The sequence below is a fragment of the Choloepus didactylus genome, chromosome 17 (genome assembly GCF_015220235.1).
Source record: "Choloepus didactylus isolate mChoDid1 chromosome 17, mChoDid1.pri, whole genome shotgun sequence".
Taxonomy (NCBI): Eukaryota; Metazoa; Chordata; class Mammalia; order Pilosa; family Megalonychidae; genus Choloepus; species Choloepus didactylus.
In genome coordinates this window covers 7,202,455-7,230,212 of record NC_051323.1, presented here as the reverse complement: position 1 = coordinate 7,230,212, position 27,758 = coordinate 7,202,455, and the positions used below count along the sequence as shown (strand labels likewise).

General features: G+C 39.7%; 1 protein-coding gene and 2 pseudogenes across 5 annotated transcripts in view; all 3 read left to right on the top strand.

The window, feature by feature from the left end:
• Positions 1 to 27,758, top strand: part of DNAH6 (dynein axonemal heavy chain 6) — a 342,016-nt gene that overhangs the window by 148,776 nt on the left and 165,482 nt on the right. For all 5 annotated transcript variants that reach the window (XR_005212367.1, XM_037806992.1, XM_037806993.1 and 2 more), the window contains 2 exons: positions 18,573 to 18,721; positions 20,036 to 20,143. Coding sequence is in view for 4 of the 5 variants with exons in the window: in XM_037806992.1 (XP_037662920.1) it covers positions 18,573 to 18,721; positions 20,036 to 20,143 (257 nt within the window). In the remaining variant the exon portion in view is untranslated. The remainder of the gene's footprint in view (positions 1 to 18,572; positions 18,722 to 20,035; positions 20,144 to 27,758) is intronic.
• Positions 54 to 13,781, top strand: LOC119512368 (annotated as a pseudogene).
• On the top strand, positions 25,551 to 26,820 carry LOC119512370 (annotated as a pseudogene).

The window sequence follows — 27,758 nt, the reverse complement described above, 5'->3', positions numbered from 1 at the left end:
GAATGAGACTGCCATGCCAGGGCTCATAAACCATCTTGAGAAAATGACTGCGATATTGCAGGATCATTACTATTGGAAAGCTGGTTAACATACATTCCCTAAGAGAAATTTGATCACCATTTGCTCTGGCATGGTGCAGAGCAATCCACAGCTTGATATTCAGGTTCTCCATGATCTCCAACAACGTTTCCCTGAGATTCCAGAGGGTGTGGTGTCCCAATGCATGTTACAGAATAACAATAATCTTGAAGCCTGTTGCCGAGCCCTTTCCCAGGAGAGTAGCAAATACTTATATGTGTAATGCCATAGTCCAGATGACAACAAGATGAGTAGAAATCGCCTTTTGCGTATTAACTTGGGTGTCCATTCTCCTAGTAGCTATCACCATGAAGATGGAGCTCAACTTAATGGTGGCCGAGCACTGGTGCATAGCTCAAGTGATGGACATATTGATCCACAACATACAGCTGGTAAACAGCTGATATGTTTAGTTCAGGAACCACACTCAGCTCCTGCCGTTGTGGCAGCTACTTCCAACTACAATCCATTTTTTATGAATGAACAGAATAGAAGTGCAGCTACTACTCCTTCACAGCCACCTCAACAGCCATCTTCCATGCAAACAGGAATGAATCCATCTGCTATACAAGGGCCTACTCCACTGCCACCACCACCTCCTTCATACATGCACATACTTCAGTATAGTACAAACCCAATTACTGTTACCGTATCCCAAAACCTCCCTTCTGGACAGGCTGTACCAAGAGCTTTACAAATTCTTCCACAAATTCCAAGCAATCTCTATGGGTCTCCTGGTTCTATTTATGTCAGACAGATAACTCAGAGTTCATTGGGAAGATAGACTCCTCAGAAGATGCCATGGCAGCTCTCATCACAGGGCCCAGTTCCTCATTATAGTCAACGTCCTTTACCTGTCTATCCACATCAACAGAACTATCAGCCTTCTCAGTATTCTCCCAAACAACAAATCCCTCAATCTGCTTATCATTTGCAACCTCCTTCTCAGTGTCCTGAACCCTTCAGCTCACCACAGCGTCAAGTGCAACCTTCCCAGTTCGGCCACCCAAGTTCCCACATCTTTATGCCACCTAGTCCTTCAACTACTCCACCCCATCCATATCAGCAAGGACCACTTAGCTATCAGAAGCAGGGGAGCCATTCAGTAGCCTATCTCCCATACACTGCATCTGGCTTACCCAAAGTTTCCATGAAGAAGATAGAAATTACAGTTGAACCCTCTCAGAGACCTGGGACAGCGATTAATAGGAGTCCTTCACCCATCAGTAATCAACCATCTCCATGGAATCAGCACTCACTGTACACAGCCACCACACCACCTTCAAATTCTCCTTCAAGAGGGATATCTAGTCAACCAAAACCTCCATTTAGTGTTAATCCTGTGTGTATTACATATACCCAGCCAACAGGACCTTCATGCACTCCATCACTGTCTCTTCAGATGGTACCAAACCCAACTGCAGTTTTTAAAATTACTGTAGGCCAAGCAATGACTGAAAATCTTTTAAATTTAGTGGACCGAGAACCTAAGATGGCAGCTAGGTGAGACAGGGCAAAAAAACACCTCTGTGAAAATACTAGATAAAAGCCAGAAAGTGACTCAGAACACCAGTTCCAGCAATGCACCACACTGGTTTGTACTATACTGAAGTATGTGCATGTATGAAGGAGGTGGTGGTGGCAGTGGAGTAGGCCCTTGTATAGCAGATGGATTCATTCCTGTTTGCATGGAAGATGGCTGTTGAGGTGGCTGTGAAGGAGTACTAAATCCACAGGGACCGTGCATTTGGTGAAACTGGGAGTCTGTGTTCTGCAACAAGTGAGTGAGCTGGCTGAAAGTCTGGTGGCCGGGCTACAGTGTCAGGAAACCGTGGGTTCGCGTTTAGAGATGGGCTAGTTCTTGGAAAAAAAAAAAAAAAAAGACCTGGGAGCGGCTGCGGATATGGCAGCAAGAACCGCTCAGTGAAGCATGGCAGGAGCAGGCCTTGCAAACACCTCAATCTCTGGCATGGAAGATAAGCCCTTACCGCACCCACTGCTAATTGTCTCGGAGCCAGGAGGGCACAGGGGAGCCAAAAGGAGAAAGAAACTGTGCCCCTTACACCCATCTTCACGGTGGGCTGGGGACGCTCCTGCCCGGGGCCGGAGCCACAGCCCAGAGCCACGCCAAGGGTCCCATTTCCTGCAACACACACACATGCCACAATATCAGCCATGGACAGTGGCCTTTAGCTTACCCACAGTTAATTGTCCCGGAGCTGAGAAGGTGGAGCTGTGTGGAAAGGAGGAAATTAACATGCCCTATTCAACCATCTTTAAAGCAGGCTGGAAACGCCCCTGCATGGCCTAGCGGCCCAGGGCTTCCCTGGAGGGCTGGTGTGCACTTGTGCTGTGGTACAACCTTCCCTCAGCAGAGGTCCTGGAAGAGCACGTCTGGGAAGGGGGACCCGCTTGGAAATCCCAGGGACCCTACGCCAGTACCAAGGACTTGTGGGTCGGCGGCAAAGAAAATCTGTGGCAAGACTGAAATGAAGGTTTAGACTCTTGCAACAGCCTTAAATCTCTGGGAACACCTGGGAGGTTTGGTTATTAAAGCTACCCTGCCTCTCTAACCACCCAGACACACGCCCCCCATTCAGGGCGGACAGCACCAACAACACACCCAAACTTGGTGCACAAATTGGACCCCACAAAAATCAGACCCCCACACACCACAAAGACAAAATTGGGGAGAACTGACTTGAGGGGAATAGGTGACTTGCGGCTGCCATCTGCTGGTTAGTTAGAGAAAGTACACCACTAAGCTGTAGATCTGATAAATTAGAGACTGGGGTTTTTCATATCCTGAAAGAACCCTATCAAGTAAAGCAAATGCCAAGAGGCCAAAAACAACAGAAAATTTTAAAGCATATGATAAAACCAGATGATATGGAGAACCCAAACCCAAACACCCAGATCAAAAGATCAGAGGAGACACAGTACTTGGAGCAATTAATCAAAGATCTAAAGAAAAACAATGAGAGCATGGCACAGGATATAAAGGACATGAAGAAGAGCATGGCACAGGATATAAAGACATGAAGAAGACCCTAGAAGAGCATAAAGAAGAACTTACAAGAGTAAATAAAAAAATAGATGATCTTATGGAAATAAAGGAAACTGTTGACCAAATTAAAAAGATTCTGGATACTCATAATATAAGACTAGAGGAAGCTGAACAATGACTCAGCGTCCTAGAGGACCACAGAATGGAAAATGAAAGAACAAAAGAAAGAATGGGGGAAAAAAATAGAAAAAATCAAAATGGATCTCAGGGATATGATAGATAAAATAAAACGTCCAAATTTAAGACTCACTGGTGTCCCAGAAGGGGAAGAGAAGGGTAAAGGTCTAGAAAGAGTATTCAAAGAAATTGTTGGGGAAAACTTCCCAAACCTACACAGAGTAGATACACAAAGCATAAATGCCCAGCAAACTCCAAATAGAAGAAATCCAAATAAACCCACTCCAAGACATATTCTGATCAGACTCTCAAATACTGAAGAGAAGGAGCAAGTTCTGAAAGCAGCAAGAGAAAACATTTTACCACATACAAAGGAAACAACGTAAGACTAAGTAGTGACTACTCAGCAGCCACCATGGAGGCAAGAAGGCAGTGTCATGACATATTTAAAATTCTGAGAGAGAAAAATTTCCAACCAAGAATACTTTATCCAGCAAAGCTCTCCTTCAAATTTGAGGGAGAGCTTAAATTTTTCACAGAATGACAAATGCTGAGAGACTTTGCTAATAAAAGACCTGCCCTACTGCAGATGCTAAAGGGAGCCCTACCGACAGAGAAACAAAGAAAGGAGAGAGAGATATAGACAAATTTAACAGACATATATAGAACATTACATCCCAAATCAGCAGGACACACATTCTTCTCTACTGATCACGAATCTTTCTCCAGAATAGACCATATGCTGGGACATAAAACAAGCCTCAATAAATTTTTTTAAAAAATTGAATTTATTCAAAGCACATTCTCTGACCACAGTGGGATACAAATAGAAGTCAATAACCATCAGAGGCTTAGAAAATTCGCAAACACCTGGAGGGTAAAAATAAGGGGGAGATGAAAACATTCCCAGATAATCAAAAGCTAAGGGACTTCATCCCCAGTAGATCAGTCCTATAAGAAATGCTAAAGGGAATTGAGCAGGCTGAAAGGAAGGGACACTATAAACAATTGACTGAAATCACATGAAGAAATAAAGATTTCCAGTAAAGATCACATGGTAAATATAAATACCAATACTACTGTATTTTTGATTTGTAACTCCACTATTTACTTCCTACAGGATCTAAAATACATAAACTGTAATGATAAATCAGTGGTTTTGGACTCAATGTAAAATATGTAATTTTTGACAAAAACTGCATAAAAGCAGGGGAATGGAGGAGTATAGGAACATAGTTTATGTGTCATATTGAAGTTAAGTTGGTATCAAAGAAAAACAAGATTGTTATAGATTTAAGAGGTTAAATTTAAGCCCCACAGTAAACACAAAGAAAGTATCAGAGAATATGACCATAGAGATTAAAAGTAGAGTATGGGTTACAAGAAGTTGGGGAAGGGGCACTGGGGAGTTAAGAAATGAGCGTAGGGTTTCTGTTTGGGGTGAAGGGAAATTTCTAGTAATGGATGATGGGAAGGTGATGGCATTGCAACATTCTGAATGTGATTAATCTCACTAATGGAATGCTAGGGAGGGGTTGGAATGGGAAGATTTAGGCTGTATATATGTTTCCACAATTGAAAAAAAAAAAAGTCTAAATAGATAATGACAATTAAATGCCAAGGATGATCCTGGATAGGATCTGAGGATGGAGGAGAGGAGGCTCAAAGGGACACAGTTGGGACATAAGAAAAAAAAAAAAAAAGGAAATACAGAATGTAAGCTTTGTATCAATGTTGAATTTCGCGAACTTCTTAGCTGCGCTTAATGGGATTGCATAAAAGAATGTTCTTTTTTTTCTTAATCTTCAAGTTATTGAGATATATTCACATACCACGCAGTCATACAAAACAAATCGTACATTCGATTGTTCACAGTACCATTACATAGTTGTACATTCATCACCTAAATCAACCCCTGACACCTTCATTAGCACACACAAAAATAACAAGAATAATAATTAAAGTGAAAAAGAGCAATTGAAGTAAAAAAGAACACTGGGTACCTTTGTCTGTTTGTTTGTTTGTTTCCTTCCCCTATTTTTCTGCTCATCCATCCGTAAACTAGACAAAGTGGAGTGTGGTCCCTATGGCTTTCCCAATCCCATTGTCACCCCTCATAAGCTCCATTTTTATACAATTGTCTTCGAGATTCATGGGTTCTGGGTTGTAGTATGATAGTTTCAGGTATCCACCACCAGCTACCCCAGTTCTCTAGAACCTAAAAAGGGTTGTCTAAATTGTGCTTAAGAATGCCCACCAGAGTGACCTCTCAGCTCCTTTTGGAATCTCTCTTCCACTGAACCTTATTTCATTTCCTTTCATATCCCTCTTTTGGTCAAGAAGATGTTCTCCGTCCCACGATGCCAGGTCTACATTCCTCCCCAGGAGTCATATTCCACGTTGCCAGGGAGATTCACTCCCCTCGGTGTCTGATCCCACGTAGGGGGGAGGGCAGTGATTTCACCTTTCAAGTTGGCTTAGCTAGAGAGACAGGGCCACATCTGAGCAACAAAGAGACATTCGCGAGGAGGCTCTTAGGCACAATTATAGAGAGGCCTAGCCTCTCCTTTGTAGCAACCATCTTCCCAAGGGTAAAACCCATGGTAGAGGGCTCAACCCATTAAACCACCAGTCCCCTATGTCTGTGGTCATGTTAGCAACCATCGAGGTGGGGTAGGCCAATACCCCTGCATTCTCCACAGGCTCCTCAAGGGGGCTCTACCTATTTTTTTCCTTGTTGTTTGTTTTTTTTTTTTAACTTTTTTTTTTAAATCAACTGTATGAGAAAAAAATGAAAAAAAAAAAAAAAACATACAATAAAAGAACATTTCAAAGAGACCATAACAAGGAAGTAAGAAAAAGACAACTAACCTAAGATAACTGCTTAACTTCCAACATGTTCCTACTTTACCCCAAGTTACCTAATATAGCAGCATTTCTGTGAACTTCTTCCTACTATATCCATCAGAAATTAACAGACCATAGTCATATCTGGGCATCCCCAGAACGTTAAATAGCTTATCTATTCTTCTTGGATTATTGTTCCCCCTTCCTTAACTGCTCTCTATTGCTAGTTCCCCTACATTCTACATTATAAACCATTTGTTTTACATTTTTCAAAGTTCACATTAGTGGTAGCATATAATATTTGTCTTTTTGTGCCTGGCTTATTTCGCTCAGCATTATGTCTTCAAGGTTCATCCATGTTGTCATATGTTTCACGAGATGGTTCCTTCTTACTGCCATGTAGTATTCCATCGTGTGTATATACCACATTTTATTTATCCACTCATCTGTTGAAGGACATTTGGGTTGTTTGCATCTCTTGGCAATTGTGAATAATCCTGCTATGAACATTGCCTTGCAGATATCTCTTCGTGTCACTGCTTTCCGATCTTCCGGGTATATACCGAGAGGTGCAATCGCTGGATCGAATGGTAACTCGGTACCTAGGTTTCTAAGGAACTGCCAGACTGACTTCCAGAGTGGCTGAACCATTATACAGTCCCACCAACAATGAATAAGACTTCCAATTCCTCCACATCCCCTCCAGCATTTGTAGTTTCCTGTTTGTTTAATGGCAGCCATTCTAATCGGTGTTAGATGCTATCTCATTGTGGTCTTAATTTGCATCTCTCTAACAGCTAGTGAAGCTGAACATTTTTTCATGTGTTTCTTGGCCATTTGTATTTCCTCTTCAGAGAACTGTCTTTTCATATCTTTTGCCCATTTTATAATTGGGCTGTCTGTACTATTGTCATTGAGTTGTAGGATTTCTTTATATATGCAAGATATCAGTCTTTTGTCAGATACATGGTTTCCAAAAATTTTTTCCCATTGAGTTGGCTGCCTCTTTACCTTTTTGAGAAATTCCTTTGAGGTGCAGAAACTTCTAAGCTTGAGGAGTTCCCATTTATCTATTTTTTCTTTTGTTGCTTGTGCTTTGCGTGTAAAGTTTAGGAAGTGGCCACCTAATGCAAGGTCTTGAAGATGTTTTCCTACATTATCTTCTAGGAGTTTTATGGTACTTTCTTTTATATTGAGATCTTTCATCCCTTTTGAGTTAATTTTTGTGTAGAGGGTGAGGTAGGAGTCCTCTTTCATTATTTTGGATATGGATATCCAACTCTCCCAGACCCATTTGTTGAAAACACCATTATGACTCAGTTCAGTGACTTTGGGGGCCTTATCAAAGATCAGTCGGCCATAGATCTGGGGGTCTATCTCCGCATTCTCAATTCAATTCCATTCATCTATATGTCTATCTTTGTGCCAGTACCATGCTGTTTTGACAACTGTGGCTTTATAATAAGCTTCAAAGTCAGGAAGTGTAAGTCCTCCCACTTCGTTTTTCTATTTTAGAGTGTCTTTAGCAATTCAAGGCATCTTCCCTTTCCAAATAAATTTGATAACTAGCTTTTCCAAGTCTGCAAAGTAGGTTGTGGGAATTTTCATTGGGATTCCATTGAATCTGTAGATGAGTTTGGATACAATTGACATCTTAATGACAGCCTTCTATTTCTTTTAGTAGAGTTATGTAGTTTTCTTTGTATAGGTCTTTTACATCTTTGGTTAAGTTTATTCCTAGGTACTTGATTTTTTTAGTTGCTATTGAAAATGGTATCTTTTTCTTGAGTGTCTCTTCAGTTTGTTCATTTCTAGCATATAGAAACATTACTGACTTATGTGCATTAACCTTGTATCCCGCTACTTTGCTAAATTTGTTTATTAGCTCTAGTAGCTGTATCGTCGATTTCTCAGGGTTTTCCAGATATAAGATCATACCATCTGCAAACAATGACAGTTTTACTTCTTCTTTTCCAATTTGGATGCCTTTTATTTCTTTGCCTTGATGGATTGCCCTGGCTAGCACTTCCAGTACAATGTTGAATAACAGTGGTGACAGCGGGCATCCTTGTCTTGTTCCTGATCTTAGAGGGAAGGCTTTCAGTCTCTCACCATTGAGTATTTGCTGGCTGTGGGTTTTTCATATATGGTCTTTATCATATTGAGGAAGTTTCCTTCAATTCCTACCTTTTGAAGTGTTTTTATCAAAAATGGATGTTGGATTTTGTCAAATGCTTTTTCAGCATCTATTGAGATGATCGTTTGATTTTTCCCTTTCGAATTGTTAATGTGCTGTAATACATTGATTGATTTTCTTATGTTGAACCATCCTTGCGTGCCTGGAATGAACCCCACTTGGTCATGGTGCATGATTTTTTTAATGTGTGTTTGGATTCAATTTGCAAGTATTTTGTTGAGGATTTTGGCATCTATATTCATTAGGGAGATTGGCCGGTAGTTTTCCTTTTTTGTAGCATCTTTGCCTGGTTTTGGTATTAGATTGATGTTAGCTTCATAAAATGAGTTAGGTAGTGTTCCATTTTCTTCAATGTTTTGAGAGAGTTTGAGGAAGATTGGTGTCAGTTCTTTCTGGAAAGTTTGGTAGAATTCCCCTGTGAAGCCATCTGGCCCTGGGCATTTATTTGTGGGAAGATTTTTGATGACTGATTGGATCTCTTTGCTTGTGATGGGATGATTGAGGTCTTCTATTTCTTCTCTGGTCAGTCTAGGTTGTTCATATGTTTCCAGGAAATTGTCCATTTCCTCTACATTATCCAGTTTGTTCCCATACAGTTGTTCATAGTATCCTCTTATAATTTTTTTAATTTCTTCAGGATCTGCAGTTATGTCACCTTTTTCATTCATTATTTTGTTTATATGGGTCTTCTCTCTTTTTGATTTTGTCAGTCTAAGTAGGGGCTTGTCAGTCTTGTTGATCTTCTCAAAGAACCAACTTTTGGTGATATTTATCCTCTCTATTGTTTTTTTGTTCTCTATGTCATTTATTTCTGCTTTAATCCTTGTTATTTCTTTTCTTCTACTTGGTTTAGGATTGGTTTGCTGTTCATTTTCTAGCTTCTTCAGTTGATCCATTAGTTCTTTGATTTTGGCTCTTTCTTCCTTTTGAATACATGCATTTAGTGCTATAAATTTCCTCCTCAGTACTGCTTTTGCTGCATCCCATAGGTTTTGGTATGTTGTGTTCTCATTTTCATTCATCTGTATATATTTAGCAATTTCTCTTGCTATTTCTTCTTTAACCCACTGATTGTTTAGGAGTGTGTTGTTTAAACTCCAGGTATTTGTGAATTTTCTAAGTCTCTGATGGTTATTGACTTCTAATGGTATTCCATTGTGGTCAGAGAATGTGCTTTGAATAATTTCAATCTTTTTAAATTTATTGAGGCTTGTTTTATGTCCCAGCATATGATCTATTCTGGAAAAAGTTCCGTGAGCACTAGAGAAGTATGTGTATCCTGGTGATTTGGGATGTAATCTCCTGTATATGTCTGTTAAATCTAATTCATTTATCAGATTGTTTAGGTTTTCAATTTCCTTATTGGTCTTCTGTCTGGTTGATCTATCTATAGGAGAGAGTGATGTGTTGAAGTCTCCCACAATTATTGTGGAAACATCCATTGCTTCCTTTAGTTTTGCCAGTGTTTCTCTCATGTATTTTGTGGCACCTTGATTGGGTGCATAGACATTTATGATTGTTATTTCTTCTTGTTGAATTGCCCCTTTTATTAGTATTTAGTGGCCTTCTTGGTCTCTCAAAACATCCCTGCATTTAAAGTCTATTTTATCTGAGATTAATATTGCTACATCTGCTTTCCTTTGGCTGTAGCTTGCATGAAATATTTTTTTCCATCCTTTCACTTTCAATTTCTTTGTGTCCCTGGGTCTAAGATGAGTCTCTTGTATGCAGCATATTGATGGTTCATTTTTTTTGATCCATACTGCGAATCTACATCTTTTAATTGGGGAATTTAATCCATTTACATTCAATGTTATAACCGTGAAGGCATTTCTTGAATCAGCCATCTTATCCTTTGGTTTATGTTTGTCATATATATCTTTCCCCTCTCTCTATTAATATCCTTTATTGTTCCCATACCGAATCTCTTTAGTACTGAACCTTTCTCCAAGTTACTCTGTCCTTTCTTTGTTTCTCTGTCTGTAGGGCTCCCTTTAGTATCTCCAGTAGGGCAGGTCTCTTGTTAGCAAATTCTCTCAGCATTTGTTTGTCTGTGAAAAATTTAAGCTCTCCCTCAAATTTGAAGGAGAGCTTTGCTGGATAAAGTATTCTTGGCTGGAAATTTTTCTCACTCAGAATTTTAAATATGTCATGCCACTGCCTTCTCACCTCCATGGTGGCTGCTGAGTAGTCACTACTTAGTCTTATGTTGTTTCCTTTGTATGTGGTGAATTGCTTTTCTCTTGCTGCTTTCAGAACTTGCTCCTTGTCTTCTGTGTTTGACAGTGTGATCAGAATATGTCTCGGAGTGGGTTTATTTGGATTTATTCTAGTTGGAGTTTGCTGGGCATTTATGATTTGTGTATTTATGTTGTTTAGAAGATTTGGGAAGTTTTCCCCAACAATTTCTTTGAATACTCTTCCTAGACCTTTACCTTTTTCTTCCCCTTCTGGAACACCAATGAGTCTTATATTCGGACATTTTATATTATCCATCATATCCCTGAGGTCCGTTTCAATTTTTTCAATTTTTTCCCCATTCTTTCTTTTATGCTTTCATTTTCCATTCTGTCATCTTCCAGGTCACTGATTCGTTGTTCAACTTCCTCTAGTCTTGTACTATGAGTGTCCAGGATCTTTTTAATTTGGTCAAAAGTTTCTTTAATTTCCATAAGATCTTCTATTTTTTTATTTAGTCTTGCAATGTCTTCTTTATGTTCTTCTAGGGTCTTCTTGATCTCCTTTGTATCCCGTACTGTGGTCTCATTGTTCATCTTTAGTTCTTTGAGTAGCTGCTCTAGGTGCTGTGTCTCTTCTGATCTTTTGATTTGGGTGCTTGGGCTTGGGTTATCCATATTGTCTGGTTTTTTCATATGCTTTATAATTTTCTGTTGTTTTTGGCCTCTTGGCATTTGCTTAACTTGATAGGGTTCTTTTAAGATTTGTAGACCAATTGAAGTCCTTATCTCTAATTTATCAGATCTACAGCTTCGTGGAGTACACTTTCTCTAACTAACCAGCAGGTGGCATACATGAGCCACCTGTTCTCCACAAGCCAGTTCTCCCCTGCTTTGCCTTTGTGGTGAGTGGGGGAGTGAGTCTTGTGGGGTCCAATTGGTGAACCAAGCTTGCGTGTGTAGTTGGTTTTGCCCACCCTGTATATGGGGCGTGTTTCTGGGCGGTCAGGGATGGGGGTGGCTCTAACAATCAAATCTCCCTGGTGATCCTGGAGTTTTAAAGCTGCTGCAATAGTCTAATCCTTCAGTTCAGTCCTGCCACAGTTTGTCTCTGCCACTGACCCACAAGTCCTTGGTATTGGCGTATGGCTCCTGAGACTTGCGAGTGGGTCCCTCTTCCAGGCTGTGCACCCCCTGCTCCTCTGTTGAGGGATGACTGTGCTATGTCACAGGTGAGTGCCGTCCCCCCAGGGCGGTTCTGGGCTGCTGGGCTGTGTAGGGAGGCTCCCAGTCTGCTGAAATGATGGCTGAATGGGGCTTTGTTAATTCACACTGCTCCACCTTCCCAACTCTGGGACAATCAGCTGAGGTTGCAGGGAAGGCTAATGTCCACACCCAGTTTTGTGGTGTGTGCCTGTTATTTGAAGCACTTCCATCACACTGGGTTGTCTGGGGCAGCTCTGGGCTATGGAGCTGGCGATGGGCAGGAGTGTTTCCTGTCCACCAGGATGATGGCTGTGAGCGGACACCCCCCTTTTCTTGGGAAGTTGTGGTGTTTAGTGAATTTTCTCAGCCACTGGATTATTGCCTTTTGTCTCAGAGCTCTCTTAGTTCTGCTCTTCTCTTGACCTGCCCAAATTGCAAGTCTTTGAGGCTTTCCGTATTGGGCTTCTTAGAGTAATTGTTTTAGAAAAAGAAAAAAGGATTAAAAGAAAAAAAAAAGGGCCCTCCTCACAGATCTAATGGGTTATTGAAATGCTAAGAGACAAAGCAATTAGGGCCATTAAGGAAAGGTCCACAGGGCAGAGAGATCAGCTTTTCTTCGGGATTTGCATATGAGCCTCAGGGCCTAAGCTCTGCCCTTCCCCTTTCTATGTTCACCAGAACTCCAGAACTCCTCCGCTTTTATTTTGGAGTTTTTCGTGCTGTTTTTTTCTATGTCTGTCTCCTCTCTGCTGGGCTGGCTGCTCTCAGATTCTCTGGTGTCTGGTCTCAGTCTATGTATGGTTGGAGTTTGAGTCAGTAGAATGAGTTTCCGATAAGGGCTGCCACTGCAGTTCTCCCTTCTCCTTCCCGGCGCTGAAAGCCCCTCCTCCCATGGGACTGAGCTTGGTAGGGAGGGGTGCGGGTCCCCTGGCCACAAAAACTTACAGATTTCGCTGATCTCAGCAGTTCCACGTTTTCATGAGTGTTGTATGAAGTATGCCCAAAGTCAGATTACTCTGTGGTGTCCAGTCCACTCAGTTCCTGGCTTTCTACCTACTTTCCTGGAGGAGTCAAAAGAATGTTCTTGTTCATGGGAAATGTATATGTGAACTGTATTGTTTGTTCAAGGATGTGTGCAGCTTGCTCTCATATATTCAGAAGACAGAGCAATAGATGATGGATGATAGGGAGGGAGGGAGGGAAAGAAAGAAATGGTGGTGTGACAGGATGTTAAAGTTGGTGGATCGGGGTATCGGGGGAGGGGCGTCGGGGTATGCTGGAGTTCTGTGTATGGGTTTTGTATTGTTTGTGCAACTGTTCCTGTAAGTTTGAATTTATTTCAAAATAAAATTTAAAAAAAATTTTAGTGAACCAAGAAGAGAGCTCTACAGTACCAGAACCTATTCAGCCCATTTCAGTAATACCAGGTTCTGGGGGAGAAAGGGGAAGCCATAAATATCAGAGAAGTTCTAGTTCTGGATCAGATGACTAGGCCTATACACAAGCCTTGCTGTTACATCAGCGAGCATGATGGAGAGGTTAGCAAAGCAACTGAAACTTGAGAAAGAGGAACTAGAATGGTTGAAGGCTGAAGTTAACAGTATGGAGCATGACCTGATGCAGAGCCGGCTCAGGAGAGTCAGCTGCACCACTGCGATCCCAATGCCTGAGGAAATGACAAGATGAGAAGCGTGAACAGGCAACTCCAGGTAAATGTTGACTGTGCACCGAAGAAGTTGACCTCCTTCAGTCTAGAGGAAACTTTGATCCAAAAGCCATGAATAATTTTTACGACAACATAGAACCTGGCCCAGTTGTACCACCCAAACCATCTGAAAAAGATTCCTCAGACCCCTGCACAATTGAGAGAAAAGCCCAAAGAATTAGTGTGACTTCTGAAGTACGGGCGGACATCCATGACACCCAGGCAGTACCTGCAGATGAACATTTAACTGGGTCCAAACAGAGTCCTCAGGCGCAACCGCAAGATAAAGGCTGCAAAGGGGCTCCGTGGAATTGTGATAGCTGCACCTCTCTGAACCACCCGGCACTAAATCGCTGCGAGCAGTGCGAAATGCCACGGTACACTTGAATTCAGAAGAGTCTGCACCAGCTTGAGAATGAAATTTTGAGCACCCATCATAAGATAAGGAAACTTTCGGAATTTACTCATCTGCCCAGCCTTTTCATTTCACTTCACACAAGGGGAGGAAGATTGACACTGTACCCACTTGTCCTTACTCACAGAAAAATGGGGATTTTTTTTTTTTTCCTTTCTTAACTCATTGAAGAATGAGAGCTAGAAAAAGGATACTTCAAACCAAAACCGGGATAGGAGTCACTCCTGAAAGAATGTGTACAGAGAAGTCAAGAACGCTTCTGTGGAATCCTTATTGTTAAAGCTACTGCTGAGTTCCCCTTATTTTTTAAACTAGAACTTTGAATCATGGTGTGAAATGTTACAGTTCATGCAGACAAACTGTGAATAACCAGAGCAGACTTACCTGGTCACAGCTCTCTGGAAAACAAAGGCTTCCCTGTGTGTCTTCCCTGTACTTCTTGCCAAAGACAAGGACAGGAAAAGCACCCAGATTTTTTTTTTTTTAATAATAAGGATATTTGTAATTGCTGCTTTTTTCAGGGGTAATTTCAAACACAGATACATATACAAAAATAAGGTGTTTTAAAATGTGACTTGGTAGCAGTCAGGAATTAGGCATATCATGCCTTTTGTTCTAAAGTACAATCAGAGGTGGTAAGATCCCTTTTGCTGTATCAACACTGGTACCTAAGACCTAATTATGTTACATAGTAGATATATATATTTTTAAGTTCCTGCATGCTTTTAGTCGGCCATTGGTTTTAAAACTTAACAAGTCCCTATAAAATATGATTTTATAAATGATATTCTTGTAAAACTGCGCTTTGCTAATAGCACAGTGAATGTGTGACAAATGTAAACCCATTCCAAAATCCATTCGGAAATCTTGAGCTCAACTGTGGCTCTATAAGAAATGTTTGCAGTCCATAGGGCTTTTATTTTTCCTCCTTCCAATTTTGTGAAGAATTCACGATGTTTACAGCACGGAGGATACTTTGTGCCGTAATCCTAATTTAGTTGAAAAGTAATCAGTATTAGCTGTTCAATAAAGATTTGTTTGCACATATGTTAATAAATGAGCACAAGGGAAATATCAGTTGGCCAATATCTTTAAGTTGCACACTGCGACATTCAGGGAGGAAGAGAAGGCTGGTCAAGAAGTGTTACTAAGAGAAAGATGAATACAGAGGACTTTGAAATGAAGAACTGTTTAACATCCTGTAATCGAAGATCATATTGAGTTCGTTCAGGCAATATTAAAGCACTCCTTATTAATGAAACCAGAACTTCAGGGTGTGGATAATGCAAAGATCTGAAATCTGTGACTCACTAGGGTGCATCACTAGAAAATGAATTATAGCACATTTAATTAAGGTCTCTGCCACTCTTCCTAGCTCAGAATTGGATTTTGGAATTTCCCCCCATTTTGGTGAATATAAACAGCAATAAAGTTGGTAGGTTTTCCAATCCTAAAGGATTTTACCTGAGGTTATAAGGTTATAAACCTAGGAATATCCACTCTCCCACACCACGTGCTTCCACCCCACACACTTCTCTCCCTCCCTCTCTCTCTTTCTTTCTCTCTCTTGTTCTCTCTCTCTATCACTGTATTCTAGTTTAGCAGTGATCTCTGGCAGACCGGGAAAAACAAGCTGCACTTAATAGCATAATGAAACCAAAGACATAATAACCCATCAGTTTTCCATCAAAAATCATAATTTTACACTCTATCTACAGCTTTGAAAACACTTTTTCATATGTGGAAAATTCCCTCAAATATATCCTCTTATCTCACAAAACAAACTTGACCATGTGATTACACTGGTAAAACTTCTCTCATACAACAACTGTGGCAAAACGTGAAAATAATGGTGAGAAAGAAGATGGGCTTTAGAAGCATTGACCTGAAGACAGTGTTCTTTAAAGGCTTTTGCAACACTGGTATCTTGTCAGACCTGTATCTTCAGTAACAGTTTTCAGTTCTGTTCTGTAATGTGCCAATGCCTTTGCCTTTGTATGGTTTCATATCTCTTTAGTGATGATCAACCCAACTTGGTTTTACATAAGAATTTAAGGAAAAAAAAAATATATATATATAATAATATATATATATATATATATACACACACACACACACTCCTTGGTGTTCTAGCTAAAATTTTACCCGTATTCTTAGTGATGTGCTGAAATGGCAGCGATTAATTTGGCAGTTGTCAGAATAGAGGTGGGGGGGTGTTTTAAAGAAGCAAAAGAAATGCCTTGTAAAAATGTAGTTTTAGAGCAGATTATTGATGGTGGGGAAGGTGTTGCTAATTTGTTTATTTCCCTGAATGAAATGGGAAGTGTGATGAGCATTTTAATAATTTTTAAGGAGCTGGTCTCAATTTTAGTGCTTTTTGGTTATTGAAAGAAATCAGTGTTTCCTTAAATTTTGTCATTGCTTTGTCACAGTTATCTAGGGTTCATATCGGCTTTCTGTGGCAACTCAATTATGTAGTATTTTTAAAGGTAATTATAATGTCTTTTCAACAGTATAAATGAAAAGCAAGAATATTATGACAGAAAAATTAACCTTTAAAAATATCAATGATGTATCCTGGAATGTGAGAATGTCCCTTTATAGTTAAAAATTGAATTATTTTAATATTGTACCTTTGTTCACACCTGGAATGAGTCCACTTTGCAATGTGTCTGTGTATCTGTAGAGGAAAAAAATGACAATTGAAATGTTACTTTAAAAAGTCAGAATAAATTTGGGCACTGTCGCACCACTACTGTATCTTTTTGAAAGAATTAACTATTTTCTCACTGTAAAACTTAATTCTGATGACGTTTTTACATTCACCAGACATGCATTTTTTTTCTGTATTACTTGCATCCCCAAATATTTAATACAAGTAGATTTTGCATGGCTTGGGCATTCGGAGATTAATAGAATGATGCCCCCATTTTAATTTCTAAAGCCATGAAAAGTTGCTTTGAGACTGAACAATTCTGAATTCTTATTTATGATACCTAATGTCCATGTTTTCCTACTGTAAGGAATTGATCAGTTTCTTCTTTAAACAGTCAGATTCTTTGAATCTTGTAAATACCAAGTCTCTTTTTGATTTCTATGTATGCTGTGATTGAAATTATTTTGAGATGAAATTGTACAAAGGCATTTTAAAAGGCTATGCATGCATCGTACCGCCAAAACAGTACACATTCAGAGAGTCAGAGATTCCTGCAAAATAAATTAATAAACTAAAAGCGAAAAAAGAAAAAAAGAATAGTAATCATTAACAAATTATTTATTATGTTTGTTCTTTCTCCTCTTGTTTCCATGTTTTAACTAAGAATCAATGTATTTAAACTGTACATGTATTTTTCATGGCACTTTTTATTGGGACATAAATTATATACAGTAAAGTGCATAGATCATGAAGGAACAGCACAGTGAGTTTTTACATTTGCATTCATCTGTGAAAACACCACCAAGATCAAAGTATAGGACATGTTCAGGACTCCAGAAAGACCCCCTTATACTCAGCATCACATTTCATGGCAAGGGGCACTACCCTTTCAGAATGGAATTTCTCCCAAAGAACAGATTACTCTTTTAGCTAATAAATTACTACAAAAAGGCCCGTGATGAATTTGTTTAAAAACAATAGCCTGAGTTAGTTTTTGGCCTATGTGCAGATATATCTGACGACCTGAAGTAGTGTCCCTTTGATAACTAATTTTAACCGGTCTTCTATATGAAGTAAAAATAATTGCTTAAGAATAGAATAGACATGCAAAATCCTATCATTGGAAAAACTACAACTTTTATTAGTTGTAGTGCTCCCCACACCCCATGGATACCCCCATTCCCCAGATGGGCACAGTGGGGTGGTGAGCAGATATGGCAGGTGGTGTCTTCATCTTTGACCCTCCCTGTGGACAAGGAAGATACTTGATTTGCTCACTGACCTGGAACTGGTAGGGAGAAAACCAGGTTTAGAGCCCAGCCCAACATTTTGTTCCTATCCCATGTTGTGTCTTATTGTTATATTACTCAGTCATTAATTGAAGAAATTTAAGACCCCAGTCTTGTGAGTGCTAGATATTGCTGTTACAGTTTGAATGAATCAGGGTCTGTCACAGTAAATATCTTTAAGCACCTACTGCATGCTGAGGGCTGTGCTAATGTGAAGGGATAGGGCAGGAAACAAAGCAGACACCAGTAAGGAATCTCTGCGCCATTTCAAATCCCCCTTCTCGGCCAACTGCCATGTTTCCAACAGACTGTGGATTGGGGGAGGGGTCCATGCCTCCTGCACCCCACCCCTGTCAAAAGGTGGCCTCCTCAGGCAGGGAGAGCCCGCATGTCTTTGTGTGGCTGCCCTTCCACTGAGCCCTCCCTCACAGCGCATTCCCGCCACGCCAGAGAAGCTTAATTCTTGCTACAACGTTGCACTTTTGTACTCAGACCTCCATGGCATGAACATCTTCAGACATCCAGCTCTTCTGCTCCTTGATCTGAATGTCATCAAGGCCACATCTCCCTTGGGAGCAGGAACACAGAATCAGTCGGTGCTCGGGTCCCTGCACGGTATCCCGCCTTCTGCCTTCCAGGGGTTCAGAAAAACCCTTTTCCCTTCAATCTTTACAAGCGCATTTCTTTGTTAAGATATATAACAGCTTGGAGAAATGCCATGCCCAAAGTAGATTTCGAATAGATTGGTATTATGCTAATATGTTAAATTATCAACATAATGAAATAGAATAAGTATGGCATTATGTTTTCTATTCTAGGTAATTCTGTATTCTGAAGGATTCGAATCCAGTAAAATACTAGCAAGAAAAATGACTCAGATGTACAAGCTCTGCAGTGAACAGCTCTCTCAGCAGGACCACTACGATTTTGGCATGCGAGCTGTGAAGTCTGTGCTGGTCATGGCTGGGTAAGAATGCAACGTGGTCAGGAGTGGAATTACAAATCACAGTATGGAATGGCCCTCAGAACAGCACTTGGTGCAGAGCAAGTAATTAAGTGGTAGCTGCTGCTGTCGGCCTCAGTCTCACCTTTACACTCCCACTGCACAGCAAAATGGGGCATCCCTCTTCCTTCCCACACAACCCAACATGGCAGCCTCAGACTGGGCCTGAGTCCCCACCAGACTCCAGCCAACTTTCATTTCGCCTGGAGCTCACCATGTACATTGGATTCAGTTACACCAGAAAGCCTCTACTAACATAGGATAGGATGGCTAGGTTTAAATGGCACCGGTTTGTTGCGCCTATACAATAAGGCACATCATACATGTGACAAAGCCTGGAGAGTTGAGACATTACAGTTTCATGGTTCCACTTCCAGTTCAGGTGTATGTTGTAAAATTCAACTCAGTTTTTACAGTTGGCCCAGGATTGAGCCTCTTTCTAGTTTCATGGAAGGAAAGAGCCTTTCCTGTTTTCAGGCCCCAAACTTTGTCTTTATAACTTCTTGAAGCTGCTACTGCTAGAATGCCCAACTTGTCCAAAGTCTCCGAAGGATTCTCTTTTCTCTCTAGCCCTTCCTCATAGGCCAGCTCAGGTTCTGCACATCCAGGGCTCCTGCTCCCTGGTTCCAGTCTCTGGGCTCTGCACAAATCTCCATGCCCTTCTCTGCCCTTCATTCTTTTCACCTCCCAGATTCAGGGTTTCTCCTCTTGACAGGACTGCCATTTTAAAAGTAGGTATCCTGAGGGCTCGGGTACACTTGCTCACAAAGAATGCATGCCCAGACCAGTGGGAGAGAAAGACAAATGAGCAGCCATCTGGGATGCTGCATGTGAAGGCAACGATAGGGCTGCACCCGAGGTGCACAGAGGATGGGGCCGGGAGGCCTTGTGCAGGGGGGAGCAACAGCGCTGGGATTTGAAGGGGAAATTAGAGTTAGTTAGCAAAAGAGCAAGGCCAAGTATTCCCAGCTGAGGGAAAGAAAGTCCCAGGAATATGAAGCATCATGTGCTTTCAGGGAACTGCAAATTCAGGTTGAATTAAGTCTCGATTAATGGCGGGTGGGGCGGGGGATGAGAAGAGGCTGTGTCCCCAGTGCAGGAACCGTCCAATAGAGGGACACCAAGCACACGAGGGAAAACGATCGCCCCTTCCAGCGGGAAGCTACAGATGGAGGCCCCCACAGCTTTCCACCAGAGAACCCCTGACTCCCAGGTTTGGAAAATCACAGTCAATCTTATTTTCTCACAACAGCGTCTGAAATATTCCTTTGACTTTAGGTCTTTAAAAAGAGAGAACCCAAACCTAAGTGAAGATGTGGTATTGATAAGAGCTTTACGAGACTCCAACTTACCAAAATTCCTTACGGAGGATGTTCTTTTGTTCAGGTAATTTTTTAGATGTTACAGAATAAAGTATAGTTATCACGTGTACATTAAAGATGGTCTTATATTCAATTATTTCTGCCTCTAACAAGGTAATAACTTTCTCATCTTTTCTAATGATACGTTTGGCCATTTAAAAAAAGTAGTTTAAAGTAAAGACCCTGAAGATTTAGCATCAATTCAGTAATTCATTTTTTTTTTCAAAATATTGATCACCAGGCATGTATGTGCTCTACAAATTACATTTGGTTATAAGTTTCTGACCTAAGAGAAACTCATGACTCCCCAAATTCAAACTTCAGCGTTAACAAAAATGTGATTTTTATCTATTAATTTTGTGTTTTCCAAGTTATACACAGACATAGTTTTAGAAATATTTCACAAATTAGTCTCATGAAACACAATAGTTCCCTGCTGTGCACCAACTCCCACTTCCCAGACTCATTTTTCAACTCTTTTATCTATTTATTTTGCTATTTCCCTCCATATTTCTTAGTACCACACTTATGCCATTTCTTGATTTTTCAGTTTTAAATATTGGTAGACTTAAACCACTTATATTTGAAGTGATTTCTGATAAGGACCTCTGCTGTTTTGCTATTTGTTTTCTACATGTCTTATAACAGTTTTGTTCTGCAGTTCCTCCAATACTGCCTTCCTTGTGTTTGACTGATTTTTTTCTAGTGTACCCTTTTGATTCCCTCCTTTTCTGTATATGTTTTAGTTATTGTCTAGTAATTATCCTGGGGATTACAATTAAAACCCTAAATTTATGAAATCTAGTTTGACTTGATACCAAATTCACTTACATTGTGTGCCCATTAATTTAGACTTATAATTATCGTTGTAGGCATTTGTCTTTTAAGCCAGAGAGAAAAGACATCTACAAACCAAAAATACAATTATACTGGCTCTTTAATTTACATCTGTAGTCACCTTTATCAGTGTTCTTTATTTCTTCATTGCTTTGAGTTACTGTGCAGTGTCCTTCCATTTCAGCCTGAAGGAGTCCCTTTAGCATTTCTTGTAGGGTAGGTCTACTAATAACAAACTCCCTCAGTTTTATATAGAAATCTCAATTTCTCCTTCTTTGATAGTTTTGCCGGATACAGAATTCTTGATGGATTTTTTTATTCCTTTCAGCACTTTAAATATATCACCCCAGTGTCTCCTGGCTTCCATGGTTTCTGATGAGAAATTGACTGTTAATCTTATTGGTAATCCCTTGCGCATGACAAGGCAACTCTCTCTTCCTGCTTTCAAGCCTCTCTCAATTTCTTTGACTTTTGAGTGTTTAATTATAATGTGTCTTGGTGTGGATCTCTTTAAGTTTATCCTACTTGGAATTCATTAAACGTCTTGGATGTGTAGATTTCATATCTTTCATCAAATTTGAGAATTTTTTGGCCTTTAGTTCTTTAAATATTCTTCCTGCCCCTTTCTCTTCCTTTTAGGACTCCCATAATGCTAATGCTGATATGCTTGATGTTGTCCCACGGGTACCTTAGAATCTGTTCAGTTTTCTTCATTTACTTTTCTTTCTCTTCCTCTGACTGGATAACTTCAATTGTTCCATCATCAAGTTTGCTAATTCTTTCTTATACCTGTCAAATCTGTTGTTGAAACTTTCAAGTGATTTTTTTTTTTTTTTCATTTTAGCTACTGTACTTTTCAACTCCAGAATTTGTATTTGGTTCCTTTTTGTACTTTCTGGCTCTTTTTCATATCCTCTGTTTGTTCATACATCATAATCCTGGTTTCTCTTTTTTGTCCATGATTTCCTTTAGCTCTTGTGCCATATTTAAAAGGGTTGATTTAAAGTGTTTTTCTACTAAATAAAATGTATGGGCTTCCTCAGGGACTGTTTAACTTAATCTCTTTTCTTCCTGTGAATTGGTCATACTTTATTGGTTCTTTGTATGCCTTGTAATTTTTGTTGTAAAATGGGCATTTTCAGTATTATAATGTGGTAACTGTAGAAATCAGATCTCCCCCACCCCCACCCAGGGTTTGCTGTTGTTTCTTGTTGAGGGCTAAAATTATCTGTTTGTTTAGTGAGTGACTTTTCCAAACTTTCTTTTTTTTTTTTTTTTGCAAAGACTGTATTCTTTGTGCTGTGTTGTCACTGAAATTTCTGCTCCATTATCTCTGTGGGCAACAGTGACCTACCAGGTATTACCATAAACACCAAAATTAAGCAGCTACTTTCTTCATTAAGAACTCTCTGGGTCTACAGTCAGTTTGTTCAAACACCACAATTACATGGAACTTCGAATAGGAAGTAAGATATGGTAGGTCTGCATATGTTAGAGTGAAATAGCAACACATCCCAAAGTAATTTGGGCGGAGAATAAAAATGTATATTCAGTCCCCCCCTGAGGAGCTGGGGGAGGATGTGGAGGTGTTGGGCTTCCTCACCTGGATTGTTGCTGATGTTCTCACAAACACTGGGGACTGATGGCTTGACATGCTGATACCTCTGTCTTGGGGCTTGCCCCTATGAAGCTTCTTACTACAAAGGAGAGGCTAAGTCTGCTTATAATTGTGCCTAAGAGTTTCCCCCTGAGTGTCTCTTTGTTGCCCAGATGTGGCCCTCTCTCTCTAGCTAAGCCAACTCTGCAGGTGATCTCACTGCCCTCCCCACTACGTGGGACCTGACTCCCAGGGGGGTAAATCTCCCTGGCAATGCAGGATATGACTCCTTTTTATTTTTATTTTTTATTCTTATTCTGATTCTTTCTGGTATAAGGAAAATGTTCAAAAATAGATTGGTGGGATTGGGAAAGCCATAAGGACCACACTCCCCTTTGTCTAGTTTATGGATGGATGAGTAGAAAAATAGGGGAAGGAAACAAACTAACAGACAAAGGCACCCAGTGTTCTTATTTACTTTAATTGCTCTTTTTCACTTTAATTATTATTCTTGTTATTTTTGTGTGTGTAGTAATGAAGGTGTCAGGGATTGATTTTGGTGATGAATGTACAACTATGTAATGGTACTGTGAACAATCGAATGTACGATTTGTTTTGTATGACTGCGTGGTATGTGAATATATCTCAATAAAAATGAATATTTAAAAAAAGGAAAAAAATAGTTTGGGGTGATGAATGCACAACTATATGATGCTACAGTGAAAAGTTCATTGTACACCATGGGTGATTGTATGGTATGTGAATATATCTCAATAAAACTGAATTTAAAAAAATAGAACTCTCCAGGTTGCTGTAAGTTTTTTATTAAATTCCAAAGTTCTGGAAAAATTGATTCTTTAAGTTTTTACCTGCTTAATTGTTGCTTCAGTAAAGAAGCTGATTCTTGAAGCTCCCTGCTCTGCCATAGTCTGAGATAGCCAGTAGAAACTATTTTTAGTTTCTTATTGGAATTTTTATAATTTTTGTGATTTTAATTTTGATAAACCTGGTTAATTATAATCTTTGTAATAAATCTTCTTTCTGTACCACATTTCTCCTTATCATTTCACATGGCATATGAGTTCCCTGAGAAAATAAACATAATCATATGGTTCCTCCTCCTGAGGCACATGACACAGAGTTAAAGCAGCCCAATTGTAAATCAATGCCTATGATTTGGAGATACTTCCATGGGTGCTTATGAATGACTATTGAGAAATAGAAGTTCACTGGAAGCTGTAATATTTGGAAGCAAAAGGGTTGTTCAAGGAAATAAGTGACTCTGATTTCCTTTTGTCACTCATATCAAAATGTAAGCCCTTTTTTCTTTCAAATGTCTGGATTTCCAGATCTTGCCCCAGTGGAGATTTCGGCACTTCTGGCATCTCAGAAATTTCCTCAACTATTATGTTCTCATTGTAATATTACATATTTTTAGGATCACCTTCCCATTTTAAGTCTTAATTATAACAAAAAATATCAGATGCTGAGCTGACATTAAGTTCCTTAGCATCATCAGCTTGGAACTTTATCTTCCTTAACCACTGTATATGCCCTCCATCCATGGCATCCATGTATGACATGTCGCTCCCTATTGTTAACCAAATAATATTGTAGCTGGGCCAAGATTTCAAATGCCCCAGAAGGAGCATACCTCCTTAGTCACATGGGCCTCCTATTGACCTCAGCTTCAGCTCCCTGGAAGATGACTGGCCATTTCTCCGTGCTCAGTGTTGCTCATCAGTCTATTGCTGCTGAGAGAGAGAATTTTCTGCTGACATAGTTTCCCTCAGATTGTCAACATGCATTTGTTGTTGGAAAGTACTTTGACATTCTGGTTTTGTTCTTATGATTTGTTATTCTCCCCCATTACTGCCCCAACCCCAAAACTTACATGTTCTTTTCTTTTATTCCTGAGGATCATAAATTATTTTATTCATTATGCTGTGTACTCAATGGATTCTTTCAATCTGGAAATTCAAGTCCTTTATTTTCAGAAATTTTTCTTATATTTATTTGACATTCTTCTCCCTTCTTATTTCTCAGTTCACATTTTCAGCACTTCCTGTTAATTGAATATTGTACTTACTAGAATGGTTTTATTTACCTCTTCTCTTTTATTGTCTATTTCTTTTTCATTCCCTCTCCGAATATTGGGTGGTGTGTGTGTGCGCGCGCATGTGTGTGTCTGTCTGTGTGTAATGTATTTTGTTTTGTTCTGTTCCTTGTTTCGTTTCCTCTGTGGTGGGTTGGCTAGTTTTACTCTCTCACATTAGAGGTTCTGCAGATATCTGGAGGTTCACAGCCACCCACTCGTAATTGAGAGAGAAGAGTAAGAAGCATGCATGGAAGCTCTTTGGGGATGGGCAGCACTTGTTGACTGGTGGATTCCATAGGAGCTTGATTGGACAGGTCGCTGTTCTTTCCTTGGGAAGGGACTCCCAAATGTCAATATTATGAAATATTTTCTCTGGGAATATATATTTTATCCAGAGAAGTAGCCTTCCATCTCTACCTGGTTCCCATATCTTGAGTGCAATGTGATGGAAAAGGATGGGGGCTCTGTCATTTACAATCCAGCTTTAAAGGGGTCTCCCTTCCACCTTCCATAGTTCCTAAGATTTCTGAAGCTCTCTGCATTTATTGGGGTAAAGTGATGCACTTCTTGTTAGCATAGATGATCTCTCTCTCTCTCTCTCTCTCTCTCTCTCTCTCTCTCTCACACACACACACACACACACACACACACACACCTCAGATTGCTGTTCCTGCTGCTTTGCTAAGGTATCATTCTACCGCCTGCTTTCCATGTTCTAAAAAATTGTAGAAAGTTCTCACTTAATTTATCTCCCATTATTTTCTTTGTCCTTGTATGGAATTATTTGTTTCTTTGCTTACTTCAGTTCCCTTGCTTTTACTTAACCAAACTAAAAATTGAAGTATCTTGGCTTGGGGAGGTGCTCGCTCTCGGGGTTGGGGGGGTAGTCGGGGGAGACCCTCAGAGGGAGGTGGAGGCTGCGAGGGACTCCAGAAAGCCATGGAAGTAAAGAAGCTACAGGAGGCGCTGAAAGTTTTTGAGAAAAGGGGGAAAAAGGAAGTCTGTTCTGTCCTGGATCAGTTTCTTTGTCATGTAGCGAAGACTGGAGAAACAATGATTCAGTGTTCCAATTTAAAGGTTATTTTATTTTCAGACTGGAGAAAGTTATGGGTGATTTCAGAACTTCAGCTCCTGAACCAAGAGGTTCTCCCAACCCTAATGTCGAATATATTCCCTTTGATGAAATGAAGGAAAGAATACTGAAAATTGCCACTGGATTTAATGATATCCCTTTTACTATTCAGCGACTGTGTGAATTGCTAACAGATCCAAGGAGAAACTATACAGGAACAGACAAATTTCTCAGAGGAGTAGAAAAGAATGTGATGGTTGTTAGCTGTGTTTATCCTTCTTCAGAGAAAAACAATTCTAGGAGTTTGAATCGAATGAACAGTGTTATGTTTCCTGGAAATTCACCAAGTTACACTGAGAGGTCTAGTATAAATGGGCCTAGTATAAATCGACCAAAGGTTTCTTTGTCAGCCCCAATGACAACAAATAGCTTACCAGAGAGCACAGATAGCAAAGAGTCAAACTTAAGCAAAATGAGGACAAAAATCACAGTGACTCCCTGACATCTGGATCAGAAAGTTCCTCAGTGAGCCCTATAAAAAACAAACAGCCAGATGAAGATGCTGTGAAAGCTGAAGGGCACAAGGTAAAAAGACTCAGATTTGACAAAGAAGGTGAAGTCAGAGAGACAGCCAAACAACTTCCAGTGAAATTTCTTCAGTTACGGTAGAAGAAACAGAATCATCATCTTCATCTCGGGATAAAGACGAAGAAAGTAGTTGTTCCAGGCAGCACTGGACAGAAGAGGATGATGAAGAGGATGAAGAAGAAGCGGAGAAGTCTTTTATGACATCAAGAGAAATGATCCCAGGAAGAAAAAATCAAGAAAAAGAATCTGGTGATGCTTTAACTGTGATGAAGACACTTCTGAGGAGAATAATCAAATGGAGGAATCTGGTCTGTCTCAAGCTGATGAAAATTTTTACATTCTGAAGGTAGTGAAAATTCAGGCTCTGTAAGTAGTGGTTCTGACTGCCATGAAACAGAAGAATTAGTAGGATCCAGTTCCAGTAAAACGGGAGAAATTCTCTCAGAATCATTCATGGAAAATGATGACAAATCCGCAGAAGTCACAGATGAACTGATAGAACAAGACTAACTATTTAGAAACATTTAGATCCAGCATTTTACCTACAGTTCTGGTTTTACACTGTATAAAACTTCTCTCTAATAAAGTGGACCTTTTTTAAGTTTTGCAAGAGAAGCAGGTTGTAAAACAAAGTACTTTATGTGATAAATCCTGAAAGAGTTGTACATCTAAGAACTCTGAATATCAGCTTCTCTGCGTCCTGCTTACCACTGACTTTTTTTGCTCTGGTCAAATCAGTGGTTTGTGTATAATTTTTTTTTAAATTCAGAATTAAAATTTTTAAACTGGAAGGTATTAATTATAATTTTGAAAACCTTTTGGAGATTATCACATTTAGTTTATACATAATGCAAGAAAGCTTTTTGTCTTGTCTCTTTCTGACAACTCTAGCAGTTTTCATATTTTGGTCATAGTTTCAGTATTTTAACATGGGCATTACAGTATTTCCTGCTGGTTTCCAGATTTTATTGTTTGACTATGTACAATGGAACTTTAAGTTATATAAATAATTCTAAAGGAGAAAGGTGGATACTTTTTTATTGATAATGATTGAGTTCACCTTTTTCAGAAGACAGTTACTTCCTCTTTTGAGTAATTTAAATAAAATTTGGCCCTTGTGAAACCCTGGAAATCTTGAGTCAATTGAAATCCCAGGTTAAACACATTCCAACTAATCCTTCCAAATTTAAATTCTTTTGTATACTTCTGAGGTGCATGAGAAGAAGACTGCTTTATTTATGAGAAAATGTGCTTTATCTTGGAAATTGTATTCGAACATTACCTTACTATTTTGTAGAATGAATGTTTATGAAGCTGACATAAGACCATCTCAGAAGAACCGGGCAGGTTCCTTGATCTTTTGCTTGCTATTCTAAACATTGTGAATATTACACATTTCTTTCTAAATTATTCTAGAGTATGCAGATGTCAATGGTATGAAACACCAC